We start from the raw sequence: 12,345 nt of genomic DNA, 5'->3' as shown, positions 1-12,345 counted from the left end.
TGACAAGATACCACACGGTAGATTGTTATATAAGGTTAAATCTCATGGGATCCAGGGTGAGGTAGCTAAATGGATACAAAATTCGCTTCTTGACAGAAGCCAGAGGGTGGTCGTAGAGGGTTGTTTTTCAAACTGAGGCCTGTCACCAGTGGTTGTGCCTCAGGGATCAGTGCTGGGTCCACTGTTAGTTATCAATTATATTGATGATTTGGATGAGAATATAGGAGGCCTGGTTAGTAAGTTTGCAGATGACACCAAGATTGGTGGCATGGTAGACAGCGAAGGAGATTATCTCAGATTGCAGCGGGATCTTGATCAGTTGGGCCAGTGGGCTGACGAATGGTAGATAGAGTTTAATTTAGATAAATGCAAGGTGATGCATGTTGGTAGATTGAACCAGGGCAGGACTTACTCAGTTAATGATAGGGCATTTGGGAGAGTTACAGAACAAAGAGATCTAGGGGTACCGGTTCATAGCTCCTTGAAAATGAAATGACAGGTGGACAGAGTGGTGAAGAAGGCATTCAGCATGCTTGGTTTCATCGGTCAGAACATTGAATACAGGAGTTTGCACATCTTGTTGAAGTTGTACAAGGCATTGGTAAGGCCACACCTGGAGTACTGTGTACAGTTCTAGTCGCCATATTATAGAAAGGATAGTATTAAACTAGAAAGAGTGCAGAAAAGATTTATTAGGATGCTACCAGGACTTGATGGTTTGAGTTATAAGGAGAGGCTGAATAGACTGGGACTTTTTTCTCTGGAATGTAGGAGGCTGAGGAGTGATCTTATAGAGGTCTGTAAAATACTGAGGGGCACAGATCAGCTAGATAGTTAATATCTTTTCCCAAAGGTAGGGCAGTCTAAAACTAGAGGGCACAGGTTTAAGGTAAGAGGGGAGAGATTCAAATGTGTCCAGAGGGACAACTTTTTCACAGGGTGATGAGTGTCTGGAAGAAGCTGCTGGAGGTAATAGTAGAGGCAGATACAATTTTGTCTTTTAAAAAGCATTTAGAAAGTTATATAGATAAGATGGGTATAGAGGGATATGGGCCAAATGCGGGCAATTGGGACTAGCTTCGGGGTTAGCTCCACAATATGAACAAGTTAGGCTGAAGGGCCTGTTTTCATGCTGGAAACCTCTGTGACAAAATCTGGGGACCTGGGTTAAAATCCCACCAAACCAGATGGCGAAATCTGAATTCAATAAAGAAATTCTGGAATTAGAAGTCCAGTGATGACCATTGTCAATTTGTCATTTAAAAAAAAACACCTGGTTCACTAATATTCTTTTGGAAAGTGTGTGGACAAGAATATTGAAGGGGAGGATGGTAGAAGAACACTGACAGTTTTAGGGAGATGTTAAGGACATCTCAACTAAAGTACATTCCTGGGAGGAAGAGGAATTGCAAAAGGGTGAAAAATCATCCATGGCTTAATAAGGAAATCGAGGATAACATAAGGGCAAAAATGAGAGCATATAATAATGCAAAGATTAGTGGCAGATGGAGGATTGGGAGAACTTCAAATGCCAACAAAAGGTGACTAAATAAAATATCAAAAATCCTAAAATGGACTATGAAAGGAAGCTAGCTGAAAACATCAACACTGACACCAGAAGGTTGTATCAGTGTATAAAGAGGAAGAGATGTTGGCCCTTTAGAGGATGGAAGTAGTGGGGTAATAGTGGGAAACATGGCAGAGGCACTAAACCAATACTTTGTCTCTGTCTTCACAGGAGAAGATAATAATCCTGTCCCAAAAAGTACAGTGAAATTTGGTGAAATTACTATAACCAGGGAGAAGGTATTCAGTAAACTGAAGGGTTTAAAAGTAGATAAGTCCCCAGGAACTGATGGCCTACACCTTAGGGTATTAAAAGAGATGACAGCAGAGATTGCTGATGCATTAGTTAGGATATTCCAAAATTCCTTGGATTCTGGTGAGGTCCCAGTAGGCTGAAAACATGCTAATGTGACACTCTTATTCAAGAAAAGAGAAAGGCAAGAAGTGGCAAACTATAGAGCAGTCAGCCTGACCTCTAATGGGAAAGCTGTTGGAGTCAATCATTAAGGAGAAGGCGACTGAGCATCTGGAAAAGCAAAACTCAATTCACCAATGTCAACACGGTTTTGTAAAGGGCAAGTCTTGTTTGATAAAGCTGCTAGACTTCTTTGAAGATGGAACCAGCAAGGTAGATAATGGGGATCCTGTGGATGTGATCTATCTGGGCTTCCACAAGGCATTTGATAAGGTGCCATACAAGAGGCTGAAGGTTATATCCCAAGGGGTTGAGGGTAGTGTAGTGGCTTTGATTGAGGATTGGCTGATTGGTAGAAAGCAGAGGGTTGGGATAAATGGGTCCTTCTCCAGGTGGCAATCTGTATCTAGTGGGGTCCCGTAGGGTTCAGTTCTCAGACCTCAACTTTTTACAATCTTTATCAATGATACAGCAGGACAGAGTGTTACATAACAAAATATGCTGACGACACAAAAATAGGTGGGAAAGCAAGAGTGATGAAGAGTTAAAAAGTTTACAAATGGATATTGACAGGCGAGGGGAATGGGCCAGAATCTGGCAAATGGAGTTTAAAGGGGATAAATGCAGGTTATCCATTTTGGCCAGAAAAAAGGACAAATTAGTGTTTAAGTAGGAAACAGATTCAAAAGGTATCTATCCGGGGGGATCTGGGTGTTCTCGTGCATGAGTGTCAGAAAGTGGCTATGGAGGTGCAGAATGTTATAAGGAAGGCAAACGGAATCTTGGCATTTATTGTAAAGGGTCTAAAATATAAAAGTAGAGAAGTGTTACAGTTGTATATGGCATTGGTGAGCTAACACTTGGAGTATTATGTTCAGTTTTGGTCACCTTTGAAGAAGGATTGGTGGCACTAGAGGCAGTTCCAGGTTTGAAGAGGCTCTTGCATGAGGAGCAGTTAACTAGCTTGGTCTTGTACTCACAGAAGAATGAGGGGAATTTGATTGAGGTATATAAAATATTCAATGGGATTGATAAAGTAAATGTTAACAACATGTTCCTACTTCTAGAACAGTCTGGGACAAGAAGTCATAGTTGTACAGTAAGATGGGGGATGTTCAAGACAGAGAGCAGCTTCAAGATGAGGAGCAGCTACTTCACACAGAGGATTGAATCTATGGAACTCTCTCCCAGAATGCAGTGGATACAGAATCAATCAATGGATTCAAGAAAGAGATTGATAAATATTTGATAAAAAGCAGGGATAAAGTTAGGATATGATGGAGATCAGCCATGATCATACAGAATGGAGTGGGCTCATAAGGTTGAATTGCCTACTCTTGATCCTAATTCTTAAGTTCCTAAATTTGCCATTCTTACCTAGCCCGGCCTACATGTGACTCCAGACTCTCAGCAATGTGGTTGACTCCTAAAAGTGCCCTCTGAAATGGAAAGCAGTTAGGGATGGGCAATAAATGCTGGCCCACAGCAACACCCACATCCTGTGAATTAATCTTTAAAAAGCCATTAAAGATGGCAGGATTGGTGGAGAGTGCAGTTAATAAAGCATAAAATTCTGGGCTTTGTTAATAGGAGCATAGAGTAGAAGAGCAAGGGGGTTATGCTGAACTTTTACAGGACACTAGTTAGACGTCAGTTGGAGTACAGTTCTGGGTGCTACACTATCAGAAAGAAGTTGGGGGAAGATTGTAAAAGTGGTGGTTTACAGATTGGAAACAGGCCCTTCAGTTTATAACAGTGGTTCCAGGGATGAGAAACTTCAGTTATGAGGATAGATTGGAGAGGTTGGGACTGTTCTCCTTGGAGAGGAGATGGTTAAGAGGAGATTTAATAGAGACGTTCAAAATTGTGAGTGAGCTGGACAGCATAGAGAGGGAGAAACTGTTCCTGCTCATAAAAGATTGACAGAGCAAGAGCACAGGTTTAATGATTTACAGAAGAAGCAAATCTGATAGGAAAAACAAAATTCACACAGCAAGTGATTCAGGTCAGGAATGCACTGCCTGGAAATGTAATTATGGTTCAATCGAGACATTCAGGAGGGTATTAGATGATTACTTGAATAGAAACAATGTGCAGTGATATGGGAAAAAGGCAAGGGGATGGCAGCAAGTCACAGTGCTCTTTTGGAGAGCCGGTGCAGATACGATGGACCAAATGGTCTCCTCTTTCACTGTAAAAATTCTGTGATTCTGCAGATTCATTATGTGAAAGGTTCTGAGATGAGAAAATCTGAGAAATGTAATAAGTTACTATAATTGCATGTTTTCTTTCAATTATGTGATTAAGACTTCTTGTATTGTTAAACCTCTCAATCGCTGTCATCTTGCACTTATGCCGAGATAATAAGAGACGAGATGTTACAGCCGCACTTGATGAGAGGAGGCACTTTGTGTTGGTATTTCAACTTGCACCCAATGGAAATTTGAGCTCATCCGAAACTCTGCTACCCATATCTTATCTCGCACCCGACCCCATTTACCCATCACCCCTGTACTCACTGACCTATATTGACTTCTAATTAATCAATGCATTGATTTTAAAATTCTCATCCTTGTTTTCAAAACCCTGTTGCAGCTTCCTATTTGTATATTCTTCTCTGAGCCCATAGATATACAAAATATCTACACTCCTTCAATTCTGGTCTGTTCAACATCCCTGATTTTAATCGCTCTATCATTGATATCCTGCTGTAAGCTGCTTAAGCTCTGATTGCCTCCCTAAAATGTTGTCTACCTCTCTTTGCTCCTTTAAGTCACATGTTAGAACCTTTCTTTCTGATCAAGAATTTTGGTCACATAACCCATCAAACTTCAATTGAAAGTGCTTCCTTGAAATGCTTTGGGAGGTTTTATCACATCAAAGATTGTTATTTTTGGTCACAGGGTTGTTTCATTGATTTAAGTTGCTGCTTCATTTTCAGTGTGTGGATTCTCGTGCCATGTGACTTGCGCAGACAAAGCACCAGCCGTGTGCCCCATTCCACCTGACCAAACAAAGGGACCACTGGGGATCGACCCGCAGAGAGGCATCGGCACAGCCTATGAGGGTCATGTTCGGGTAAGAGAGAAACAGCACAAAGCTATGCTTCACAGGTCCAGCTGTATGCAAGAAACCGGTAATTACTCTTCTGTCATCACTAAAAGAAGTCACATTTATGGTACTGTATTTAGAACACATAATTTCTTGCAGCTAAATATTATTCCTTATAAACATTGAAGTTTTAATTGGGGTAAAAAGTCAGAAAACCTTGATGTATATTTCATTGGAAGACCTTACAATTTATTGAGGTACTTGTTCCGCTCTGTTGTTTCAGATGTTTTCAGTTGTTGGCACAGTCACCTCTATGTAGAAATGTGTCAATCCCTAGACGTAGGTACATGATCCACATTGACATTCCGTTGCAGTAGTGTATCATTGCCAGAGGTCCCATCTGAGAGAAGAGAGAGATAATCAAACCTTTTGTGGCTGTTCAAATAGACGTTGAAGATCCTACAATACCATTTATCAGTATAGTACAGGTGTGAATGCCCTTTCACTCTCACTATCTTATTAAAAAGATTAGATTCTCTTGCCCACCTTGCTATTTTTGCACAGTCTCATTGGGTCAAAGAACAAAGAACAACACAGCACGGGAAACAGGCCCTTCGGCCCAACGAGCCCGCGCCGCCGTCCTACTGTCTCAGTGACCTATTCATGATTTTAGTCTACGCCTAACGTGCGAGGATCAGGGAGGTCCAATTTAGGGACAATTTAGTACCCAATCAATCAGCCTAAAAGCACATTGATCATTGGGTCATTGCCAGCTATCAAACTATTCAGGTAACAAGAAAAATAGTGTGTAGTTCAGTCAAGGAAAGGTGAAATCGGCACTGAAACCAGCAAAATTATTTAAAACTTTTTAAACACTTCGAAGTATTGGTGATTTAAAAAGAAATTCCCCATGTGTTCTTGGTGATAAACTTTGCCTTCCTGCTTGCTCCCAGCCTAAATCCCAACCACCAGCTTTTTATCCTCATTAACGCATCTACCGATGGTTGCCAGGAACCCTCTAACCAGTTCACTGCATATTTCTGACCCGCTGAATATTTCCCATCATCACAGAGTGTGGAGCAATGCTTGTCAGTATCCACTTATGGTCATGCAATGGGAATTGTACAGACAGTGATCAGATTACTCAGCATCCAGAAGCAAAGCAATTCTGTCACTTTTAAGGGAAGGTGGCATAAAGCTGATGATTTTCTCCTGTAATTTATTATTTGCTTATTAGAGGGGGGCAGAGATGGTAAGGCTGCAGGAGTGGGAAGGAAGGGAGGAGAAAGTATTTGTTCAAGATGTTTCAGACACCAGGGTGTGATGTAGGTTAGTTGTACAACTGATCTTTCTATGCCCTTCATATAATCCATCCAAGCACTTCAAATACCCTTGTATCCTTCTTTCTATCTTTCAAAATATTGCCTCAAAACTTTTCATCTTTAACTCATCAGAACAGTTTACAAGAATACCAGTTGTAAAGGAAACAACAATTTATACTGCAAGAGAAAAGAGTTGGTTGGCAAGTGGGCTGTGATTGGTCTCTACATGACTGTGCCATATCCCATGCTTTGTGCCTTTTTCAATTAAACAAGAGCTTGGGAGACCACCATTCCTCGATTCATTGTTTGCTGGAGCAGAGGAGTGAAGGAGCAGAGAGAGAGATAAGAATTTACCTGTTAAAAACCTGTTTAAATAAGTTTAAAGCACTTTGTTCCTTGTAGAACTGTTTAAATCATTTAAAAGCATTTTTGCAGGCTTTTTGTATTTACCGCTTTAAGAATTCTAAGGGAGTGGTTAGAAGGGAGTTGTGGCCCAGCAAGCTTTAAATCAGCGCCAGGTTTAAAAAGAGGCCTGGTATAGACAGCGGGCAGCATCGGAGCGGGCAGTGGAGTGAGAGGGAAGCAGAGTGAGCTACTAGGGCTTAATATCAAAAGGGCTTGAGAGAAAAAGGGCCAAGTAAGTTCGTGTGGAAATTTTCAATACTACTAAGCGAATAATGGAGGGGCATGTGATGTGTTGTTTCTGTATGATGTGGGAACTGGTGGACCCCAGGGTCCTTCTCAGTGACCATGTCTGCAGTAAGTGTAGGTTGCTGGAGGAGCTCCAGCTCAAGGTAGATGAGCTGGCCTCTGAGCTACAGACACAGAGGCTCATCAGGGGGAGAGAGGGTGCAAGTGTCAATGGGGTGCAAGTGACACCCACCCCCTCTAGACTGGCTAACTCTAACGGTCAGGAACAAGAGGGGGCTGCCGAGAGGAGGAAGGGGGGTGGGGAGCGGAGGAAGGGGGGTGGGGAGCGGAGGCCTCAGCCTCTCAATCTGCATAACAGGTTTGAGGTTCTTGCTTCCAGTCTGGATGAGGACGAGGGAGGTGAGGTCGGTGAGCAAACTGCACACGGTACAGTGATGCAGCAGGACATAGGTAAGGAGAAGGTGAAAAGGAACGTAGTAGTGATTGGGGATAGTGGGGTGAAGGGTATTGACACTGTCCTTTGTCACAATGACAAAGTGCACAGAAGGGTGTGTGGTCTGCCTGGTGCTCGGGTCCGGGACGTCGCATCTGGGCTGCAGAGGAACCTGGAGTGGGAGGGTGAGAATCCGGTCGTTGTGGTACATGTGGGTGCCAACGACGTAGGCAAAGTGCGAACTGAGGATCTGGGGAGGGAGTATGAGAAGCTGGGAATGGAATTAAAAAGTAGAACCAACAAGGTGGTTATCTCTGGACTACTGCCTGAACCGAGTGCAGACGGGCGTAGGGTTGACAGGATTAAGGAAGTGAATGGGTGGCTCAGGGATTGGTGTGGGAGGAATGAACATAGGAACATAAGAACATAAGAAATAGGAGCAGGAGTAGGCCATCTAGCCCTTCGAGCCTGCCCCGCCATTCAATAAGATCATGGTTGATCTGTTGTGGCTCAGTTCCACTTTCCCGCCCTCTCCCCATAACCCTTAATCCCCTCCCTTATCAAGAACCCATCAACCCGCTTCTTAAAAATATTTAGCGAGGCAGCCTCCATCACTTCAACGGGCAGAGAATTCCAGAGATTCACCACCCTTTGAGTGAAGAAGTTCCTCCTCAACTCCGTTCTAAACCGCCTCCCCTTTATCTTGAGGCTGTGCCCCCTAGTCCTACTGTCTTTTTTGAGCGGAAAGAGTCTCTCCACCTCTATCCTATCCATCCCATTCATCATCTTATACGTCTCAATGAGATCTCCCCTCATTCTTCTAAACTCTAACGAGTACAAGCCTAGTTTATTCAGCCTCTCCTCATAGCTCAATCCCCTCAACTCCGGTATCAGCCTAGTAAACCTCCTCTGCACTCCCTCCAGGGCCAAAATATCCTTGCGCAGGTGCGGCGCCCAAAACTGCACACAGTACTCTAGCTGCGGCCTCACCAATGCCCTATACAGCCGCAGCAAGACCTCCCTACTTTTATATTCAATCCCCCTCGCTATGAAGGCCAGCATCCCATTCGCCTTCCTGACCACCTGCTGCACCTGCAAGCTGGGTTTTTGCGACTCATGCACAAGGACCCCGAGGTCCCTCTGCACCGTCGCCTGCTGCAGTTTTTCGCCACGTAAGTAATAGTCCTTCCTACCATTCTTCCTACCAAAGTGGACCACCTCACACTTGCCAACATTAAATTCCATTTGCCATTTCCTGGCCCATTCGCCCAGCCTATCTAGATCCTTCTGCAGACTCTTCACACCCTCCGCACAATTTGCCTTTCCCCCAATCTTGGTGTCATCAGCAAATTTCGACACCCTACACTCGGTTCCCTCCTCCAGATCATCTATATAAATGGTAAATAGCTGAGGCCCCAGCACCGACCCCTGGGGCACCCCACTAGTCACCAACCGCCAATCCGAATAGCACCCATTGACCCCCACTCTCTGCCTCCTATTTGACAACCAATCCTCTATCCACACTAACACCCTACCCCCAACTCCATGTCCCCTGACCTTCTGCAATAACCTCTTGTGAGGTACCTTGTCAAACGCCTTCTGAAAATCCAGAAAGACCACATCCACCGGCTCTCCTCTATCCACTGCCCTAGACACATCCTCATAGAACTCCAGTAAATTTGTCAGACACAACTTCCCTTTAATGAAACCATGTTGCGTCCGCCCTATCAAGCAATTCCCTTCAAGATGCCTCGCAATTTCCTCCTTAATGACGGATTCTAACATTTTACCTACCACAGACGTTAAACTAACCGGCCTATAATTCCCCGCCTTTTGCCTGGCACCCTTCTTAAACAACGGCGTAACATTAGCCGTTTTCCAATCTTCCGGCACTTCCCCGGAATCCAGCGACGTCTGGAAAATAACCACCAAGGCATCCACTATCACCTCCGCCATTTCTTTCAGAACCCTCGGATGCATTCCATCCGGTCCTGGGGACTTGTCCACAATCAGCCCCTCCAGTCTGTCGAGCAATGGGTTTGCATTTATGGGGCATTGGCATCAGTATTGGGGTAGGTGGGACCTGTTCAGGCGGGATGGGTTGGGTCTGAACCGTGCTGGGACCAGAGTGCTGGCGAATAGAGTAAAGAGGACTGTAGACAGGGCTTTAAACTAATTAGTGGGGGGGAGGGTGCGAGGGTAGGTGACATTACGGGGTCTAGAGTTAAGGAGAGGGTACAGGTAAGGGAAGAGGCCGAGGATGTCCCAATAATAGAGGGAGTAGGCGGCATGAGTATGGTTGGTGGCGTTACGGCAAATAGGGTCCAGGTGAAGGCTGGGATGAAGGCACTTTATCTGAATACACGAAGCATTCGGAATAAAGTGGATGAGCTGGTGGCACAGATCGGCACAAATGGATATGATCTGGTGGGCATTACAGAGACGTGGCTGCAAGGTGACAGGGACTGGGAGCTGAATGTCCAGGGGTATCAAGTGTTTAGGAAGGATAGGCGAGAGGAAAAAGGGGGGGGGGGGGCGTAGCTCTGCTGATTAAGGACAGCATCAGGGTGGTAGCAAGGGATGATATTGGAGCCAAGGAGCAGAAAGTGGAATCGTTGTGGGTAGAGATTAGGAACAGCAAAGGGAGGAAGACGCTGGTGGGTGTCGTCTATAGGCCCCATAATAATGATCTGGAGGTGGGGCGGGCTGTTAACGCGCAAATAAGTGCGGCGTGCAGGAATGGGACGGCCGTAGTTATGGGGGATTTCAATCTACATATAGATTGGTCGACCCATGTTGGACGCGGTGGGCTCGAGGAGGAGTTCTTGGAATGCTGCCGGGATAGTTTCCTGGAACAGTGTGTATTGGAGCCGACGAGGGAGCGAGCTATCTTGGATCTGGTGTTATGTAATGAGGCGAGTAGAATTAGGGACCTTGTGGTGAAGGTTCCTCTTGGGGAGAGCGATCATTGTATGGTGGAGTTTCTGGTGCAGATAGAACATAGAACATTACAGCGCAGAACAGGCCCTTCGGCCCATGATGTTGCGCCGACCAGTTACAAAAACAATGACCCACTAGCCTATACCAATCCCTTTTCGTCCATAAACCTATCCAGAGATCTCTTAAACACCCCCAAACTAGACGCATTTACAACCGCAGCAGGCAGGGCATTCCAATCCCTCACCACCCGCTGGGTAAAGAACCTACCCCTGACATCCGTCCTGTAGCTACCCCCCCTTAGATGGAGGAGGAGAAAGTGGGTTCCCGGACACGCGTCCTTTGTTTGAACAGAGGGGAGTACGGTAGGATGAGAGAAGAATTGGCGAATGTGGACTGGGGGAGCGCGTTGGAAGGTAAGTCTGCTGAGGAGCAGTGGAGGATCTTTAAGGAGATCTTTCTTGGTGCTCAGCAGAAATTTATTCCGATGGTCAAAAAGGACCGTAGGAGGAGAGGTAATAAGCCGTGGATAACGAAGGAGGTGAAGGAAAGTGTTAAATTAAAAGCAGAGGCGTTTAGAGTAGCTAAGAGTAGTGGGCGAGAAGAGGATTGGGAGAGGTTTAAATGTCAACAAAGATTGACAAAGAAGTTGATAAAGAAGGGTAGGAGAAACTATGAAGCTGGGCTAGCGCTTAATATAAAAAAGGATAGCAAGAGTTTTTATAAATATATAAAAAGGAAGAGGCTGGCTAGGGTGAACGTTGGTCCCTTAGAGGATGAGAAGGGGGACTTAGTGGTAGGGGATGGGGATATGGCTGAGGTCTTGAATAACTTTTTTGTTTCTGTCTTCACGGAGGAGGACGTGAATAATTTGCCAGGTGTTAGAGATGGAAGGGTGGTAGGACTGGAGGGTCTTAATCACATTACTGTTACTAGAGAGGTGGTGCTTAACAGACTGGAGGGGCTGATTGTGGACAAGTCCCCAGGACCGGATGGAATGCATCCGAGGGTTCTGAAAGAATTGGCGGAGGTGATAGTGGATGCCTTGGTGGTTATTTTCCAGACGTCGCTGGATTCCGGGGAAGTGCCGGAAGATTGGAAAACGGCTAATGTTACGCCGTTGTTTAAGAAGGGTGCCAGGCAAAAGGCGGGGAATTATAGGCCGGTTAGTTTAATGTCTGTTGTAGGTAAAATGTTAGAATCCGTCATCAAGGAGGAAATAGCGAGGCATCTTGAGAGAAAGTGCTTGATAGAGCAGACGCAGCACGGTTTCGTTAAAGGGAAGTTGTGTCTGACAAATTTACTGGAGTTCTATGAGGATGTGTCTAGGGCGGTGGATAGAGGAGAGCCGGTGGATGTGGTCTTTCTGGATTTTCAGAAGGCGTTTGACAACATACCTCACAAGAGGTTATTGCAGAAGGTCAGGGGACATGGAGTTGGGGGTAGGGTGTTAGCGTGGATAGAGCATTGGTTGTCAAATAGGAGGCAGAGAGTGGGGGTCAATGGGTGCTATTCGGATTGGCGGATGGTGACTGGTGTAGTGCCCCAGGGGTCGGTGCTGGGGCCTCAGCTATTTACCATTTATATAGATGATCTGGAGGAGGGAACCGAGTGTAGGGTGTCGAAATTTGCTGATGACACCAAGATTGGTGGAATGGCAAATTGTGCGGAGGGTGGGGAGAGTCTGCAGAAGGATCTAGATAGGCTGGGCGAATGGGCCAGGAAATGGCAAATGGAATTTAATGTTGGCAAGTGTGAGGTGGTCCACTTTGGTAGGAAGAATGGTAGGAAGGACTATTACTTACGTGGCGAAAAACTGCAGCAGGCGACGGTGCAGAGGGACCTTGGGGTCCTTGTGCATGAGTCGCAAAAACCCAGCTTGCAGGTGCAGCAGGTGGTCAGGAAGGCGAATGGGATGCTGGCCTTCATAGCGAGGGGGATTGAATATAAAAGTAGGGAGGTCTTGCTGC

General features: G+C 45.4%; 1 protein-coding gene across 9 annotated transcripts in view; it reads left to right on the top strand.

The window, feature by feature from the left end:
• Positions 1-12,345, top strand: part of LOC145345245 (serine/threonine-protein kinase MRCK alpha-like) — a 545,867-nt gene that overhangs the window by 483,959 nt on the left and 49,563 nt on the right. For all 9 annotated transcript variants that reach the window (XM_080193034.1, XM_080193032.1, XM_080193031.1 and 6 more), the window contains one exon: positions 4,923-5,059. In XM_080193034.1, coding sequence (XP_080049160.1) covers positions 4,923-5,059 — 137 coding nt within the window. The remainder of the gene's footprint in view (positions 1-4,922; positions 5,060-12,345) is intronic.

This window comes from Carcharhinus amblyrhynchos, chromosome 7 (genome assembly GCF_965287045.1).
Source record: "Carcharhinus amblyrhynchos chromosome 7, sCarAmb.v2.hapA, whole genome shotgun sequence".
NCBI classification, from domain to species: Eukaryota; Metazoa; Chordata; class Chondrichthyes; order Carcharhiniformes; family Carcharhinidae; genus Carcharhinus; species Carcharhinus amblyrhynchos.
This window is presented reverse-complemented; position numbering and strand designations above follow the sequence as displayed.